General features: G+C 41.5%; 1 protein-coding gene across 1 annotated transcript; it reads left to right on the top strand.

Moving 5' to 3' along the window:
• Positions 1-123: 123 nt before the first annotated feature.
• ccar1 (cell division cycle and apoptosis regulator 1) lies at positions 124-13,509 on the top strand. The gene is made up of 26 exons (XM_026309454.2): positions 124-168; positions 1,147-1,307; positions 1,526-1,701; positions 1,805-1,936; positions 2,435-2,467; positions 2,735-2,931; positions 3,057-3,183; positions 3,658-3,777; positions 4,670-4,862; positions 5,011-5,155; positions 5,262-5,417; positions 5,598-5,823; positions 6,230-6,343; positions 6,667-6,833; positions 7,673-7,883; positions 9,093-9,176; positions 9,368-9,556; positions 9,749-9,940; positions 10,063-10,299; positions 10,410-10,539; positions 10,887-10,975; positions 11,060-11,200; positions 11,305-11,422; positions 11,543-11,725; positions 12,168-12,373; positions 12,468-13,509. The coding sequence occupies exons 2-26, from the start codon at positions 1,196-1,198 to the stop codon at positions 12,546-12,548; spliced, it is 3,759 nt and encodes a 1,252-aa protein (XP_026165239.1). The 5' UTR covers positions 124-168; positions 1,147-1,195; the 3' UTR covers positions 12,549-13,509.
• Positions 13,510-19,939: the final 6,430 nt, after the last annotated feature.

Here is a 19,939-nt window from a genome sequence, read left to right as displayed (position 1 = left end):
GGCGTGCAAGAGTGCCGTAATAAATGTCATTTATAGGCCGCACGTCCATGCACAGGATCCACAGGCTGCTTGGGTTCAGATTTAAATCCAATGTGTGGAGCACGGAGCTGTGTTTGCGTTTCGCGCAAGCGCAGTTTATGTCTCCATCGGCCGGTGCAGGGACAGTGGGTAAGCACTGTTGACAATATTTGAATCCAAACCTTAATTCGCTAGTTATTGTGAACATTTAAAGTGCATACAGGAGAGCATGCTACCGCTTGTTAATGTATATTTTTATGCTTTTTAGAGATGAGTCGTTTAATGCCTAATCCCAGAGTGAACGTTGACTCGGGCCTCGTTCTCGATAACGAATCCAGCACGAGGCTAATCTGGCAACAAAGCTAACGATGGACAAATGCTAAATGCTAGCTAACTCTAACTATAGGCTGCCTTCCTTACGGCAGCCGAGCCGTGTTTTTCTGTAGTAGCTGGACAAGACACGCATTAACAATGCGAACAAAGTCACAACTTGTAAAAGCTTTAAATAGCGCCTGTTAAATACAGCACAATCAGCATTTGTCTGTTGGACAGATGTAAAACGGTTGCTAGCTCCCAGCGCTAGCCTGCTGTCAGTCGAAACGGCTAACGTTAACACTAGCCAGGCTGCTTTGTCAGCAGTTATCTTACAGCTGTAGAAATCAGTGGCAACATTTGTGGTACTCCTTGCTTACATTTAAGTCATTTGTTCCCTCGACGTACTAGCTAAATCGTTCCCTCAAACGGCTCAAGATAACCAACGTTATTGCAGACCTCGTGTTAACACATTTTGACAGTAGGAACTAAAAGTTGCTGCCTCTGAGCAATCTAAACAAGCTAGTCATGTAAAAGTGCCTTCAACTGAGTGAATGCAACTCATGCCATGTTCATCCTGTTGGTTAGTCTCTGTTGACTGTCTTTGGCTGCATATAAGCTCGTTTCTGTGTAATCTAAGTCAATACTAATGTTATGCTCGATAGAAATTGTTGGTTCAGGGTTCAGACAAGTTATAAACACATCAGACGTTACAGCATTATAATCTATTACAGTAATTTAGTATCACATTTATTTGACCCTTGATATCTGTCAGACTTCATACTAACTTCCCGCTTCATTTTATGGTTGGTTTAGTGACAAGCATCGGCCTGGTGAGCAGAGACTACACTTAACTAAATGAGTCATGGCCCAGTTCGGGGGACAAAAGAATCCACCGTGGGCGACTCAGTTTACAGCCACAGCAGTGTCCCAGCCGGGGCACTCAGGGCAGTCTCTTGATCTCAACAGCCTGCACTGTAAGTATAGAAACCAGAGCATACAGGCTGTCTTATTTCTACTTTGACCAGATGCTCAGTCACACTTACAAAAACATTTAATGTTTTACTTTTGTTGATGTTGACTTTTCTTGATCTCATTGACATTTAACATTGGCATCACATCGTCTACCTTATTTTATATAGGTGTGCCTCATTTTTTCACACTGAATCTGCTGCATTATTTTTCCTCTCTGTAGCTCTGGGTGTGCAGCAGCCATCTCTTCTGGGAGCATCTCCTTCTGTGTACTCTCAGCAGTCAGCCTTGGCGGCAGCTTCTCTAAGCAACCAGTCTGCTGCGAACTATCAGCTGTCTCAACAAACTGCTGCCTTGCAGCAGCAAGCTGCAGCAGCTGCAGCTGCGGCACTACAGCAGGTCAGTCATAGCAAGGGAGTACAAAGCACTCTCTGCAATTTATCTTATGATCATATCTAACACAGTTTGATCAATTACAGTCTCTCCTATGTTCTTTTTGTAGTCCCAAATCAATACAGCTCTCCAGCAGTATCAGCAACAGCAGCAGCAACAGCAGCAGCAGCAGCAACAACAGCAACAGCAGCAGCCTCCCCAGCAACCTCCACAACAGCAACTGTACAATGTACCACATCAGGTGAAACATAGGCTTATATCACTTTGTACTCACATTAACATGAATAGTCCGCATACTGTGAACCATGGGAGAATTTATTGATTAGCTTCCACTACAAAAGATTTTGGATTTTTTAAAATTGATTTTATATAAATTGAGATGTGCCAGCAAAATAGAAGAATAAAGTGTTTGGGAAATGAGAACTAAATGTTCCAAGCTGTGATTTGCTTGCAGGTAATATCACTTTGGATGCCATTAAAGTGGGATTATATTAATTCCTCTCAACATTCTTATTTATTTTTTATGCTTTAGTGTTTCATATTTCCCAATGTGATTCTACCAATCAAGTGACTGTATTTTATACGTAGCAATAAAGAGTGATAGAATATTATATCTTTTAGTAAACACACTATCAGGGGCTCTAGAGGACTATTGTGAGTGGATAATGTGTGACAATGTGGGGAAAATGTGTTGTATCACGTCATAAAAATATTAACTCTTATGTTCTTTTTTTCCCAGCTCCCACAGCCTCAACAGGCACTGATTTCTCAGGTAATTTGTAAAAATCCATGCCAGATGTTTTGATAGTTGAACAAATCAAAGCTTTTTTTTTTTTTTGCCTTGTTGGTTTTTTGCTGTTATTTTTCAGTTTTTGTTGTTTTCTGTTTATTTATAAGAGAAGGGCTTTTGATTCGCCAACAATTTTTTTTCCTTTTCTCTTCTTGCAGTTTGCCAATTTACTGAGTGTGATCACAGTAGCGTTCTTTTTTTTTTTTTTTTTTTTAAATCCTTCCTTCTTTTTCCTTTTTCTGGTTCCAGCCCCCGGTTGCCCTGCCCACCAGTCTTAGTCTGTCCAACCCACAGCAAACAGCCCAGATTACTGTGTCCTACCCAACACCACGTTCAAGTCACCAACAGCAGACACAGCCACAGAAGCAGCGAGTCTTCACTGGTGTTGTCAACAAACTACATGACACATTTGGCTTTGTAGATGAAGATGTCTTTTTTCAGCTAAGGTGAAAATATGTTCCTTTGCATTTCTCACACTGTATTTCAATGTGCAATTGTGTGTGTTGTTGGACTGATAATTTAAATAAATCCTTTTAAATTTTAAAACTGATGTGACCTAATATGTTTTTAGTGCTGTGAAAGGGAAGACTCCCCAGGTGGGTGACAGAGTCCTAGTGGAAGCTGTGTACAACCCCAATATGCCCTTCAAGTGGAATGCCCAGCGCATCCAGACCTTACCTCAGCTAGGAAACCAGTCGGTGAGAACACTCAGGGTGTACTTAACAATAACGTTGTTGAACACATACTTATAATGTGGAAATTTCAGCTTGAATTATTGTCATTTTAAAAGAGATTCCCACTGATATTGGAAGTTGCACAAAATGTGAACAACTTTCCTAAATGTTTGCCTTCAGTTTATTATTTCAGGAAGCATCTTCTCATCAAACTACTTTCTTTGGGTACTTCAGTTAATTTTTGCCTCTGGTGTTATTGACTTGAGAAAATATTGCATCTGTGTGAGATGTTAATATGGTAAAAATGTAAACACACCTGTATGAATTTTGAATATTTAAAAGTGGAATCCACAGATTCGTTGTAACCCTGGGCAATTCACGTGTCATAGTCTAAGGAAGGTTCTACTGTATTTAAGTGCGTTTCTCCTTTTTTTCATGTTTGATCTGATCTGTGTACCTCTGTCTTTTTTTGACTGTTGTGTTCTCAATCCCTCCTAGCATCAGCAGCAGCCTCAGCCTTTACCTCAAGCTTCCCCACAGCTTGGCAGCCTTTACAATGAGCCAGGGATGCAGCTGCGCTACTCAGACATGCACTCCACTGCGGACAACAGACAAAATGTAACCCACTAGCCCTAAATCACATACTTCTCTGGTCCTTCTCCATACTCCATTTCTTAAACTTTTACTTTATTTCCTGGCTTTCTTGCTTGATTTATGATGTTCTTGGAATTTGTTATTTAGTTCACAGTTTACACTGTTTTATACTATTGCTTGAATTGTGAATGTGCTTTTTTGAGTGGTTCTTCTATCTTTTTAGCACATATTCACTACATTTTGAATCTTCTTAATGTTGAAATCAGCAAATCCCTGTACCAGGGCCATGGCACTTCAGGAAAGCTGTTATAAATAGAAATATGTTTTCAGGATATTTTAAGCAATGGCAGGAACTCTATGTAGTGTAAAATGAGTATTTGTTCACTTATATAAGACTTTGTTGTGAAACTCATGCAGATACAGTGGTGTTCAGAGTTCTTAAAAATACATTTGAAGAAAATGTTGGCTTGAGGTAATCCTTGGTAAATTGAAATGGCTTGCCCTACCACACAGTTTAGTACTAAATGAAACGGTGCCTTACCAGGCAGTGCATTGTTGATAATGACATTTTCAGTTGTGGTAGTAGTGTGGCCTTTTGGTTGAACTGTGTAAGAGTACAACTGTGCAAATCGAGCCTCTTACCTTAGCCCTGTGGTTTGAGATTTTCACACAAAATATTTTTTTGTTTAGGACAACTTACCCTCAAGGCACCTCTGATAAGATTTCTACAATCGTTTGATCTAAGCGGACATTCAGACTATTTTCCCAGGTTTTTTTCTCTCAAGTGGCTACCAAGATTATATAGAAATTTTCATTTTATTTGTAGTGCAGTTCTGATGACTTATCTGAAGATAGTTGGAGGCTTCCTTTGAATGTGTGCTCACATCTCCTTTTTTCTTTTTTCAATTTTCTGTAGAGCCAGCCTCAAGCTCCTAACATGATCAAGGCGGCTCCGACCATGTTACAAACACTACCTCCCCCAACCACATTCAGTGTACCGGCCCAAGCTCCCCCTCCTTCCCTCCTGCAGGCCCAGCTGTCTGCTGCCTCTCTGGCCCCTCTCCTTCAAAATCCTCCCCAGCCTCTGCTACCACAGCCTCCGCCCAAAGGTATGTTTCTTGGCAGTGTGATTGTAATTATCTAATATTAGATATAAAAAAGTCAGACAAATGATGACAATTATCTTTGTTCTGGTGCAACTTTGAACACAAAGCTCTTTGCAAACTGATATGTTTAAACATTTTGTTTTGCCTCTAGATGTGTTTCCTGGGGGTCTTCTTCAGCCCCCAGTGAGAATGATGCCTCAGCCGCAGCCTGTCCGACGGATCGAACCTCCTCCTCGTTTCCCTAGTCGCAATGATCGAGGCCCTGAGCTTATCCTCCGGACTAAAGAGGAACGCAGGTAAGATGGTGTTAGATATTATCTGAAAATAGTGATAATTGCTACTAAAATATGCAGTTAGCTGCCACTTGTAGCATTTTTGTCACACGTTTCTGCCCATAATTAGCCGAGACAGAGACCGTGAGCGCAGGCGATCGAGAGAACGCTCACCCACACGCAAACGTTCCAGAGATCGCTCACCCAGACGTGATCGCTCACCGAGGCGGCCTCGTAGAGTAGTACCTCGCTATACCGTCCAGTTTTCCAAGTTCAGCTTAGATGGGTGAGTACAGTCTTTTGTGTTTTGTGCTGTTTAATGGGAAACAATTTAGAGTGGTGTGATATGTCAGGAACTTTAGTGTAGCACTGTTTTTAAAAAAACAACAAAAAAAAAAACAAAAACGTAAAATATTTGTGTACTATGTTTTGCTGAGGCGGTCTCTGTCCTCTCTATGTTATGCAGCTCAAGCTGTGACATGATGGAGCTGAGGAGGCGCTATCAAAGCCTCTACATTCCCAGTGACTTCTTTGACGCTGTATTCACCTGGGTGGATGCCTTCCCTCTGACACGACCCTTCCAGTTCAGTAATGCCTGTAACTTCCATATTTTGCACAAAGAGGTGGATCCTCTAGTCAAGAACACAGCTGTGCTGGACCCTCCTGACGCCAACCACACCTACAGTGCTAAGGTATGATGAGTACATTGGACTAAAAAAGAGGTGACTTTCATCATCACTCTTTTTGCTTGTTGTAAGAACCATTGTCAAATTACACCTACTGGTTGTGATCCAAGAAGTAACATACTCATAAAACATATTCATGAAATGTTTATCCAGACACTTGAGATTTAATTTCCAACTTTAGATTTAGTCTACAGCCTCTTTTTGTTGTAGACTGAATCAAAACAGAAACTCACAAATAGAAATCAGAGTTTATACTTTAAAAATATGTAATAGATTAAAAAAAAGAAAAGCCAGCCCATGTCTCTGAGATGACTGAAGTGTGTATGAAAGTCTTGCTCTTTTGGGGAGAGGTATGTTTATATTCCAGGCTGCTTCTTGTTGATCTAATCAGTTTTATGTCTTTATGTTTCAGGTGATGCTGCTGGCTAACCCCAGTATAGAGGAGCTTTATCACAAGTCCTGTGCCCTGGCTGAGGACCCCCCAGACATCAGAGACTCCTTCCAACATCCTGCCAGACTCATTAAGGTACACCACAGGCTTCCCCTCTTTGGACCATGCACCTGAGCTGACAGGGATGTAATGATCCTATTCCATTGTTGAGCATTAAACGCTGAGGAACCCTAACTGACATCAGCTGTTGTGTAAATAACTCTGGTGTTTTTTTTCCTTTTTGATTGTTGATCCTGTGAGGTATGATTATTTAAACAGTTTACTGACCTTTTTGTCTTTCTTTGTCTCTATCTATCCTCTTTCTGCTGTCATCCACATTCCTTTATCCATATTCCCTTTTTCTGTCTAATCTGTACTCTGTGCCTATCCTTTGTACTTTATCTTTTTCTCTTCATCAGTTTTTGGTGGGGATGAGAGGTAAAGATGAGGCCATGGCCATTGGTGGTCACTGGTCTCCCTCTCTGGATGGAGCTGACCCAGAAAAGGATCCCTCAGTCCTTATAAAGACAGCCATACGCTGTTGCAAGGCACTCACAGGCATAGACCTTAGTCTGTGCACTCAGTGGTAAGAGCTGTTATACTTATCAATATTCATTTTCATCATTATAGTTTCTCTTTAGCTTAATGACTCTGCTGGTACAAAAATACCAAATTGAGTATCCATAATATGCTGTCAATTTTACTGCCTTATATGTTGGGTAATATTTTTTTGTTTCTTTTTTTTTTTTTTATATCAATGACTTGTGTTGTTAATTTGCTACCCATTATTTACTGTTATTATTATTCATTGTGTTGCACAGTGTTCTTTTGGCCTCTTGTGTGTTGTTGTCTTGGCTCTCTCTTTCTGTCACATTCTATATATACATATTTACACATATTTCATTGTGATGAAAAACCAAACGCATGGACTTTGTGGCTGGAAGCTGTAGCCTGGACCAGAAGACACTGTCATTACTTTGTTTCTTTAAGTTTTATTTTTCTATTCTCTCTGTTAAATATCTTACATATTTAACTGGCTTTCACTGTCCTGTTGACTCTATCTCTCTTCGCACGACCCTAATGTAGTGCATTAAGTGTATCCTAGGTTAAATGCAGAACACTCATCTATAATTGGCTGAAGCTATATTGGGGATGAATTCAGGGGTCTATTTTATGTGATTTTCTGTCAACTTTCTCAAAATGGCTGGCCGTAACCTGTGACAACAGTTGGAGAGCTGCAGACCTGGTCCATTGTCTATGTTGTGTGTTGTGTGGGGAAAAGGGTCATTGTAATGTTGTGTACGATCATTCAGTGACCTCATGGGAGGGAGTAGCTGTAGAAGGCTCGCCTTAGCAAGGCTTGCCTTTTATACTGTGCCCTGACCAGAATGTTTCTTTCCAATGCACCTTCTTCCTTTGCGACAGGTATCGTTTTGCAGAGATTCGCTATCATCGGCCGGAGGAGACACACAAGGGGCGGACAGTCCCTGCTCATGTGGAGACAGTGGTTTTGTTTCTTCCGGATGTTTGGCATTGTCTTCCTACCCGCTCAGAGTGGGAGGTGCTGTCACGGCGACTCCGGGAGCAGCTGGCTGAGAAGCTGTCGGCCGAGGGAAAGGAGGCAGATGGAGAACAGGCACTGAACCGCTAATCCCTCTCTTCTCATTTCCGCTTCTCACAGGAAGGCACAGGAATTACAAAAAACAAACTCCAGATACACATCAGGCACAAAGCACCACTCACCATTCACGAACACAAATATGGACACAGGCAGATTATTGTTTCACCAAACCTCACCTAGGCTTCTTCTGTTTACCCCTCCACCTGTCCCTTTTCCTCTGCTCCAACTCCTTCATTTCTCCATCAGCACTCCCACCTTCCCTCACATCCAGCAGACACATACAGTGGAAGCAGTGAGACTAGGTTGTGTTGTGTAGGCCCTGATCGCAACTGATAAAACAGCTTCCAGCTCCTCACACACCTTGTAATTGGGTGCTAAGCTGGGTCTAATCATTCATGTTAATCCTGGGATTTTGCAAGCATTATATTTGGTTAACTTGCTTTTTGGTTGCTTGCAATTCTGTCTGGCAGTGATCGATAGTAATTTGTCAAATTTACACCAGTGATTATTTTTTTCAACACTGGAATCTGGGATTTTTCTTAAAACTGGAATCTGTGGAGTCAGTTGCAATTAAATTATGTGTTTGTTATAGAAATGTGTTTTTATATGATTTTGTTTTTTTTGTTTTTTTTTGTTTTTTTTTTTTTTTTTTTTTTTACATCAATTTGATATCGTCTGACTTCGAAAAGACAACCTCCCCCAAGTCCTGTTTCTTGTCTGTTCTTGTTGTTGGATTCTACCTTCTCATTTGGACTATATGTAGAATTTGGTTTTTCCAGGGCAGTTGGACAGATGGCTCCTATCTGACATAGGTGTATAAAACCCTTAAATGGCAGTACCCCAGTACCCCAGTCATAGACCATGGTAGGGCTACCCTATCCTCACTCCCTTTGGAGCCCAGCTTCAGTTCACCTGATGTACCTACACACCTCTCATTGATTTTTACCTTTTTTGTGTTCCACAGATTGATTGATTGGCAGCTGGGGGGCATTTCTGTTGGTTTTCATAAGAGCTAGAGAGCTTCTCTGTGTATGCTTCAGTAGCACTGGACTTAAACACAGTCGAGAGCTCACTAGGACGAGACAATGAAAGACAAATGTGACCTTGCTTCTTGCACGGATCAAGTTTAAAGTTCAACAAGCCTCCAAGTGGTATGCTGACCGTTTGCTATCCCACTTCTTTCTCTCTCTCTTCCTGTCTCTATCTTAATGATTTCCTGTCAAGGAGGAAGAGGAGAAGGATGAAGATGAATCGAAGGACGTTAGTACTCCCACTCACTGGGCTAAACTTGACCCGAAATCAATGAAGGTAAGACTTCAATGATAGAGTAAAGCTGAGCTGTCTGTCTGAAGAAGAGACAAAGTACAAAATTCTTAATGTTATCTGTGGACCTGTGTGTGTTCTGTGTATATTAATCAGTTCACAGTATTTGTCATTTACAACTACTCTTTCAGAGGTTAAACGTACATTTCCCATGTGTCTCTTTTCTCTCCTTGTAGGTAAACGACCTGCGCAAGGAACTTGATTGTCGCTCTTTAAGCTCTAAGGGGTTAAAGTCTCAGCTGATTGCTCGCCTCACAAAACAACTCAAGGTGGAGGAACAGGTGGAGGAATCTAAGGAGCCCGAGAAACCAGAGATCAAAGCTGCTGAGGAAGAGGAGCCATCTCGCATTGAGGAAGACAGAGAGGTACAGAGAAATCTAACTGTATTAAGATTTGATAATATGGGGGCAATGTAATAGATGTAATGCCATTTTTGTTATTGTGGTAGGACTAATTGTGGATGTCTACATTATATTGTACAGCTGTACAAATATAAAGGCTTCTGGATATTAGAAAATAGTTTAACCTTCTTTTTAACCAACTTGTTGTTCTGTCAGGAGGAAGAAAGAAAGAGACAGGAGGAGCTAGAGCGCCAGCGGCGAGAAAGGCGCTACATTCTCCCTGATGAGCCTACCATCCTTGTACACCCCAACTGGGCAGCCAAGAATGGCAAATTTGACTGCAGTGTTATGTCCCTGAGTGTGCTGCTGGACTACAGACTAGAAGACAATAAGGAGCATTCTTTTGAGGTGAGACTTTACCTGTATTTTATTCGTATTTGCAACCAAAATGTCAGACCAGACTTTACTGTGCACATTTATTGTACATTTTATTCTATGAAGGTTGATAATACACTGTTTTCTTTCTTCAGGTTTCCCTGTTTGCTGAGCTCTTCAATGAGATGCTACAGAGAGACTTTGGCTACCGCATATATAAAGCCCTCGCTGCTTTTCCTGCCAAGGACGAGAAGAAGGAAAAGGAGAAGAAAGCCAAAAAAGAAGTTGAAAAGAAAGAGGCTGAAAAGCGTGAAATGAAGAAGGAAAAAGAAGAGGAGAACGAAGAACCAGCTGTAAAGAAGACCAAGGAGGAAGAGGATGAAAAGAGAAAGGCAAGCCTTTCACACTTTTTTTGTTTGGTTTTTTTTTTTTTTTTTAGTCTGTCATTAGCTCAACAAATAATGTCTTCTCATGCCGTTGTGTGCCTTGGGTTTTTAACCAGTACGATGAAAAGACTGTGAAAAAGGAGGAGTCACGTGATGAAGAGGAGAATGAAGACGACAGCAGCACAGCCAATGCGGAAGAATACGACCCCATGGAGGCAGAGGATGCAGATGACGATGATGATGATGGTACTGTCCTCTCTTTCTTTAAATACAACCCAATTTCCCACATTATGCTTTGATCAATGATGAGAAACCATGCACCACACTGAACCTGAACCTGATGGATAAGGTTTCCACAGTTTCTGAGACCTTAGGTAGAGAAAAACATTCCTGCATGAAAAATATGCTGTTTTTGATATTTAAATTCTTCTTATATTTGCATTGCTAAAAACACTCAAATAATAAACACATGATTTAGTGGACCTCAGGGATTGTCTAGTTGTGAGTCTGTGCGTTTTTGTTTTTTGTTTTTTTTTAATCCCACTGGGAGATTTGATCCAAGAGCCACTGTGTCCTCTTGACATATTTATTAGACAAGGATGACGATGACTCCAATGAGCGAGACAGGAAAGACCGCAAGGACGACCACAAATCATCAAAAGAGAGGTCATCTAAAGACAAGGTTGGTTGGTAGGCTTATTTTTAAGACAGGGGTGGAGTGTAAACATGGTTGTTCATCTAAATGTGGTTCTTGCTGTCACACTAGGAGAAAAAGCAGATGATCACACACAACAAGGAGCTGCTGATGGCATTTGTCTACTTTGACCAGAGCCACTGTGGGTATTTGCTGGAGAGAGACCTGGAGGAGATCTTGTACACACTGGGACTGCACCTTTCTCGTGCTCAGGTGAGCACACGCAAACATGATGCACATTTTCCTAATGTGCGTGCATCATCCTACAGCTCAAATACATGGTTGCTGATTGTCGTTCATTTTTTCTTTGTTTCCAGATTAAGAAGCTGTTGAACAAACCGGTGGTCAGAGAATCTTGTTACTACCGGAAACTGACAGACAAGGGAAGAGATGAACCTATTCCTAACTTTGAGACCCAGATAGAAAACCTCATAGGTGAGCAGATGTCTTTAATGTTGTTTCTAATATGGTGTTTAAATATAGTAGTACATTTTGGTAGTTTAAGCATATTTTTTAGATCTGTGATGATGGTGGAGCAAACTCTTTTGCTTTCAGGTAACAGAGGACTACTTCCTACTCCCAAAACCCGTTTTCAGCCAGAGGCCAGTGAGTCTGGTAATCTGATCGTCTATAACGGAGCCATGGTCGACATCGGCAGCATGATGTTGAAACTGGAGAAGAGCGAGAAAGCAAGAGAGGAGATAGAACAGAAGCTCATGGTGCAGGAAGCCAAAATGGGTATGTTTTCAACTGTATTATACGGTTTATGTTGTCCTTGGAAATTCGGTCAGTGTCACAAGCTGCAAGCTACACTCTGTGCCAGTAGTCCACCAGGACGATGATCTGGCTCAATTTGAGCTTTGCTACAATGACGCTCAGTCCCACATCAGTCAGCGTTCATCCCACTGTGATTTCTGTTGAGATGTGGGCTGACACATTGCTACCAACTGCCAAATAGTATATGACAGGATCCAGCAATATAGTTTTCGATTGTCAATATTGAGAGTGAGAAAGCAGGTAAAATGTTCTCTACAGAGACAAAGTGGTTTTTATAGTATGTTCCTGACCACTTGAAACTAGTAACTTCCACAGGCTGGTCATCAAGTAAAGAGTTATTTTACCTTAATAAACTGTAGCAAGTTTAATGTGTAATTTCTTGATCATGTGGCCTGGTCTCCAGATGAAGATGCAAAGGTTAAAGCACAGTTGGAGCAGACCAACAGAACCTTATCTAAGGAGCTGGAGGACGTGAAAAACACTCTGAACCAAACAGAGCAGACTCTGAAGACTGAAAAGGAGCAGAAGACCATCTACCACGACCAGATTAGCAAAACGTCCACCGCCTTGATGTCCACTGTCCAAGGACTGCTGGCAGTGTTGAAAAAGGTGAGCTATTTTTAAAAAGCATCAGTTTGCTGTGTATCATTTTTACCTCGAGGTGGAGAATGAGCTCATTTGATTGGTTTTCTTTCTCCCTCAGGATCAAGTAGATGATGAGTCTGGTGATAAAGTCACTGGTGATCATGTTCAGACATCTCAAACGAACGGCGCTGATGAATGAGTGATCTTTAATATAAATGAAGCTAATCTGTAACACTGATTATCTTAACAATTGTAAATTTTCATTACACAAGCATATTTTGTTTTATTTGGACCTGTTGTCTCCCCTGTACATGTATAAAATTAACTGAATTTGCCCCCTTGTTAATTTCACCTCAGTTTCTGCGACTTGTTTCTGAGTTACTTTTCTTGCCTAGAATAATTTTAACTATGAGACAGTTTTGCTTATTTTCCTTTTTAGTATGTTTACTTGATTTGCGAATATTTCTTTCCCTACTGGCTCGGCTTTGGCTGATAAAATGCCACATTGTGGATTTAAATGCCAGTATGTGTGTGTTGTACTTCTCAGAGATTCTGTTTTTCTAATGAGCAATAATGATGCTATTTATGTGTGAGAGAATTCATTTAAAAAAAACAAAAAAAACAACTATATTTAAAAGAAATTAACTTCAGATGGGAAAGGAGTATGAAGTACGGTTCAGACAAAGTTTCTTCGTAAATTGTCCCCCTCCGCTGTTTAACCACAACTGTGTTCAATAAACATTCAGTTTGTAGTTCTTCTTTTTGGCTGATTTTAACTGGTTTCTGTTGTTTTGTTTTTTAACAACGTGGCTATGCATGGTTCCTGCCTGTCCTGGCACTTTCTGGCTGTATCCACCATCTGCTGCAATGCCAGTTACAGTGTTCCGCATTTTACTGTGACAAGCATCTGTTGTTTTCTGACAAAGGAAACTGCGCACGAACCAAAACATAAGCTCAATGAATGTGTTGTTCTGCTGAAGGAAAAATTTCTGCTAAGACATGGAACATTTTGAAACCGATCTCTGAATTGTGTGTGCTCGCGCGTTGGCTTGGGATGTAGAGAAGTCATCCATATGTGCTCTGGAGCAATTTTATTTTTCTATTCAAAATGTACTCTATGGATGTTGTGTGCAAGAGTAAAGTGGTCCCTTTTAACACTACAGTGTGTCAGCCTTTTTTCCCTCTGGTTTGTCAGACTTAATTAACTTCACAGAAGACATTTTGGCTTCTCTTAGCTGAAAAGCAAAAAGTGTTACTAATAACAATCTTTTCCCTGTAAGACATGACAGCGAGCCAGCAGCAAGAACATAAAACTAAAGCAGCTGAATGCAGTTCAGCCATCATTCATGTTATTTACATGTGTGCTTTTCCTACTGCTATACATTAAAATGTCCTCCTTGGCAGCAAAGAGAAATGTTCAGCAGACTCACTGAAAAAGCGTGTCCCGAGGGCCAGCTTTATTATCCAGCTGTGTTACTATCTGTTTGTAGTGAGGCACTACTCACCAGCAGGTGGCAGCACAGCTTATCGTTGTTGGACACAATGGCCATAAACTCTTTATGAACTACATGGTTGATTGCAGTTATCGATCCTTTCTCAATATTATATGGTTCTGGTTCAGAAACTTTCACCTGATAGTTTTTCAGCAGGATTGTCTGAATCAAGAGTATTGGTTATATTTTTCACAGCAGACGTTTTTATGTGCCACAGTAACAAAAGGACAGGTGGTACTAAAAACATTAATGATGGCTTTGTTCCATTCAGGTTTCCCAGTGTAGCCAGTGAATCAATGAAACAAACCCTTATGGTTTTACTTTTTAGTGTCCAGTCAGAATTATGCTGGAGGATGAGAGCCTTGGACTTATGACTACACTCATTGATATTCGGTATGGTGTGATCATACGCACCATTACACTTAAAAGAGACTATTTTCATTTTGTTTTTATCAGATTTGCTTGTTCCCAGCCTGCTGTTGCACCATCACATGCAGGGCAACATGGGGAAATTAGATGATTTCTGACAAGCACACACAGATTGGGTTAAAGTCAGTGAAGTGGTCCTTAAAGCAGAGACCCCGGCACTAACGGGAAGGAAAACACGATGAATCCAAGATAAGAGAGCAACTGTTACTTCACACTGATTATTCTGAATAGTATGCCTGTGGCTGGAAAAGGAGATCATGGGTGTGACCAGACAGAGATTGGACAGGGAATATTAATGTAGCATGTTGTCATGGCTTTTGTCTGAGCATCAAGAAGGGCCCTGCCTCTCGACCTCATGTAAATCATTTACCTTTGAAGCTTTTGTTTCCTGAGATTTCCTTTTATGTCTTCGAGTCGTTGCACTTTTCTTTTCTGTTGGTGTAAATGCTATAAACACTGTTTCATTTAATTCCACTGGTTTAATGCCCCACGGTGCTTCAGAGAGGTGCTGAAGCTGTGAAACTGATATGAGCTAAATATTTTCCCCACCAAGGCTCAACCCTAGTTCGTGTTTTTTTTTAATAAACGTATTTAGCAGGAAACATTTCTGTCTGTTTCCAGCAGCATGTCATGCCATTTCCTGGAGAACAATGACTATCTGTCACCCAGTACTTTAGCTATGTGACTGCTTTTGTCCTGGTGTCGCGCTTGGCAAACAAACCTCATTTGTCCCCCGAGGAACCACATGCACACTCCTCGCCCCTCACACTCCCACTGCAACTGTGTGCATGTGTGGGGTTTTGCATTTGGATGTGCCTGCTTATGCGTATGCATGCACACATGATGTATGAAATTGGACCCCACCACAGAGGGCAGGTAACCCCACTCCCAGGCCGTGACAGAAGGCTTTTGTGGCTGCTTGCCCGCCCCTCCTCCTCTTTTAACCCCCCTTCCACTCTGGTATCAAAAAGCTGCTGCACTCACAGGCCTGTCTGCTGACAATCAGGTTGTTTCAACACAGGCTCGGAGTTTCCAGGGGTGGGGTCACACAAGGTTAGTAAAAAAGGGAGTTTGGCTTAGTAACTTATCACTTTGCACCCCCCCCCACACACACACTGATTCTCGCTTTTCATGTAAATCAGAGCTGTAGTCTTGGGTGGAGTCATGGACCATGTGCAGATGTGCATATGATGTTAGTTTAACTAATTCTTACATTTCCACACACTTGTAGATTTGTTGAAGTTCTCCCCTCTTCCATGTCAGCACTTTGGCAAATCACTCCTTTACACTAACAGCCCACCCCCCCCCCCCCAGCTCTATTCTCTGTGCATGTTAAAAGTTCAGTGTTTTTAGTTATCATGACAAGAGCAGCTCTCCCTCTCTCACACACACACACACACACACACACACACACAGCGTGTGGACTCTCAGTGGGTCAAGGGACAATGTCACAGCTCCCTCCATTGTTTCTGGCCTGTGGTGGTGACATGATGAGACACAAGTGCAGGTCTGAGAGTAAATGTAGTCAAACAAAATGATGTATTTTTTCTCCAAAAAGGTTTTTAACCTCAGAATGTAAATGAATCTAAAGCGACTGAACTCTGAGTGTGTCTTTTATCTTTACAGCAGCACCAAAGCTCTTTCTTTGCTGAACTTTCTTGCACCTCAAAAACTGTAAAAGATTTAGTCTTCGCTCATCATTGTCTCACTGTATTGTGCAGGGCAAAACTGAATTTCCAGGCCGATGAATGATGACAGAGATAAGGAATTCAAACAACAAATGAGCTTCCTCACATGCTCTCTGGGGTAAATAAACTTTTTCTCACTCTTTTGCCAGAAATCTTTTTGACCACCAAAGTCAAACAAACAAGTCAACCACCCTTTGATATTTCAGGTAACTGATACGTGAGAGACCCCATTGAGCAGCCTGCAGGGGCCCCTACTGGAGTAGAGAGAGAGGGAGAGAGAGGCCCCTGTTCAGCTGGAAATACAGGAACCCGGCTTCCTTGGGAGCGGCACAGCAAAGCGGTGCAGTTGTTGAGGAAATGATCCCCCCCTCTCAAAGGCCTTTCCCTGGGAATACTGGGTTACACTGTGAGAAAGTTCCATAGTTGTTTTTGACAGCTCGTCTTTGGGGTGTCTCCTGGTGTGAGCGCAGGAACCCTCACCTCTGTGCTGTGTGGAGGACTACCACAAGACCATTAGGACCAGCTGAGCACCGGCAGTCCGCTGTTGCAGTATCCTACACAGCTGCAGAGTCTTGGATAGAACGACAATACAGAGCTGGAAAATCAGGTGGCCCTACTAATGCAAGTGTACTCCACTTCACACTGATTTAAGGCAAGTTTCACATTTCACAAGTTAACAATAGCAACACAAAGAGTAGCATTCATCCATTCTCAGCATTTACACTTTGGAAGAAAAGCAGATATTCCTCCCTGAAGGAAAGTATGTCACTAAATAAGATAATCATACAGTGGGAACCCAAGATCGCCAGTGCCAGCTTGCAATTTAGAAAAGCAAACATTTGCATTGTTAAAATTGCATAGCTTTGACATGGTGCATGCAAACATGGGTCAAAACATCTACAGAGCAACAATGTGAGTGTGTGCGTGTGTGTGTGGGAAACACAGGAAACCTTCCCATTCAGGCCAGGCAGTACAATAACTATCAGTCAGTCAAAATATACAGGTGTGCAGGGTCAGCAGGCCAAGAATTCAAATGTCTAACATCTGAATCTTTGCTTTTATTTTTCTTCCTCAGTCTTAGATAAATGTTAACTCATGGCAACATGCTCTGATCTGATTAAATGTCTGGTCTGAACTTGGTCCATTTACTTAGGTGACTTCTTAAATAAGAGGATTCCTGTCATCTTGGTTTGGTTTGGTGCAAATACAAAAACATTTTTAGTATGCTGGGAAAACTCAATTTCTGCAAGTCGAAGTTAGAAATTGGCAGCAGAAATCAGCTATAAAATGAAAAAGCAAACAGTGATTGCTAAATGGTCTTTCATTTATTCTTCACTTCATTCTGACTTGTTTGTACAGGAGACAAATTATTTTGCTGAGGTCACCTACAGGCCAAACCTTCACTGCTAAAGTGCAAGATATGTTCACCAGCTAGTCGCTCACTTTGTTTGACAAACCAGTAGAGTCGCATAAAACCATAATAATGAGCTGAAAAGAAACTAAAACTGAGGGAAGCGTCATGCGTCATGTACATGAAAATGTACATATTTTAAAATATTTTACTTTAAACTAAACAAAAACTAAAACCCTCCATTGCCTCTTGTGTCCTCCAACTCTCTTTCCTGCACATCTTCCTCTCTCAGGCTCTAAACCAGGCCAGGAAGTCACTATGAGCCATTTCCTGCATATTTCAGCTTGAAGCAGGGGTCGATGCCGGAACCAGGAGGAAACATGTTTCTCCTAATAACAGCGTCCTCTGTGTGTGCTTGCATGTATGTATAGTCGTGTTATAATGAAAACATGTGTTACTTCACGTCTTCTTCTCTGACTCAATAACAGCAGGGAATTTGTTTGTCTAATGAAGCTCGTGTGCTGCACAGGTCTTTGATGTTGCATTACCATTCGAGCTTTCAGGCTCTGCTCCTTCAGTTCAAAGCTCTGGTCACTTAGATCCTGGTTTAATGTAGGTAGTGACTGCCTGGATGTTAATTTGGTGACAGGTGACAGGTGACACATCACAGAGCCGAACAAGCCTTGATGGTGAAGTCTCCCACTCAGCCGGATGGGATTTGATTTAATCTGTGTTTACAGAAAAGGTCAGAAACCAAGAAACAAGTGCACATAAATACTGATATTATTCATTAAAACCATGTCAGTCAGTCAGTCAGTCAATCAGTCAGTCAGTCAGTCAGTCAGTCAGTCGATCAGTCAGTCAGTCAGTCAATCAGTCGATCAGTCAAGTCAGTCAGTCAATCAGTCAGTCAGTCAAAATTTCCCAGAGCAACAGTCCAAAATCAATTCAGCTTTAAATGAACTGAGCAAAACCTCAGAGTGAAATAGCTCGATAACGTAAACATAAATAAACACTGCAAATATCAGTTTGAGGATGTGACTCATCTTTTAAAGAGACTACCTAACATTTATGCTGTGAACAGGAAAATCACCTGTTACTCCGACCTGGGAGTGTTCACATATTGTTCCAGGCTTTAGTGCTATTATTGTAGTCACACCAGATAAATAACCACGATTGGCTAGTTATTTGTAGCAGTTAGTTACCAAGTAAAACCAGATACAAACAGTGTGGGAGAAGTGGTTTAGCAGCATCTCTGACTCATAATTACTAGTAGGAGGAATAATTGTGTTATCCAGAAGCATAAACCAGCTTTCTCATCTTCGATCTCTAGTTTGCTGCTTCACCCACTAGTTCAAGCACACATGGGAACACAGAGAGCTACTTTACACCAGTCAGTGTTTGATGAGTAGGTTGAAGCCTGTGAACTCAACAGTGTGTACATGACCAGCGCACAAACACTGCACCAAGTGAGGAGGAAAGAAGAGACTAAACCGAGCAAGACTTTCCTGCGCTCTCACACAACCTCAAAGTGCAGCTGTAGACATATCTCACATGGCTGTGATCTTCAGCATGGCCACGGGGCCTTTTGTGTGTGTGTGTGTGTGTGTGTGTGTGTGTGTGTGTGTGCGCTTCATAAGAATGTGGGTGTAAACCATCACTCACCACCTTCTAACATGCTACACGGCGCTCAAAGCAGCTCTGTATCTTTCATTTCTCTTTTTCGTCTTCTTTAAATCATCTCATAAAAAGCACAGAGTATAAAAGCACAGCTTCTCCTCTGAGAACTAAGTGCTTTGCTGGATTCCCTCCCTGTCCCACACTTCATTCAAACAACATGACTCAATCATAGTCCTGAATTAAGTAATCATGTCTTATGGCAAAACCACTATCATTATGTTTGTCTGGCCACCTGCCGACACTGTGAGGTGAATTGCTGCTGCAGGTTTGTGCGCTGAAGCTCTGGAGTGTGGATCTATTACTGTGGTAAATGGCAATAGGAACAACTGAGACTGAACCCAGACCAGCCTGCTCTCCCTTTGATCTCAGCTGAGATGGCAGTGCTGAAATGATAAAACTGTAATAACGGAGTACACTAGGAACATGTTCATTCAGGCATAAAGTTATAAAACAATTCTCAACAAGGAATTACATTTTTGAGCTGTGAAAATCATTTTATGTTATGATGGTTATGATGGATGATATTATAATGGTAACGTCTTGGATTTCATTGCCGGCTTATTTAGTTTGGCCTTTTGTGATATACACTTTTCCTTTCTTACAGAGAATTAGATAAGACAGACTTTCATGTCTGAGTGAGAGCTGGGATGGAGCTGGCCCAGTTTAACATAAAGACTGGGAGCAGTGGGAACCGGTAGCCACCCATCACCCACTGGCACCTCTAAAGTTTTATTTACCACAGCTTCTTCTAGCTTGTTTATTGTTGGTTTAATATGGAAAGTGCCTCTAGTTTATTTCATTAATATCTTACTCCTCAGAGTAAAAATGACCTCACGTACATTCAGTAAAAGGCTTGAACAAGCCACCAGTTAGCTTAGCTTAGCATAGAGACTGGAAACAGTGGGAACCTACTGGCCTGGCTGGCACATACCGTATTTCCTGGAATATA

This window comes from Mastacembelus armatus, chromosome 15 (assembly GCF_900324485.2).
Source record: "Mastacembelus armatus chromosome 15, fMasArm1.2, whole genome shotgun sequence".
In the NCBI taxonomy this organism is placed as follows: Eukaryota; Metazoa; Chordata; class Actinopteri; order Synbranchiformes; family Mastacembelidae; genus Mastacembelus; species Mastacembelus armatus.
This window is presented reverse-complemented; position numbering and strand designations above follow the sequence as displayed.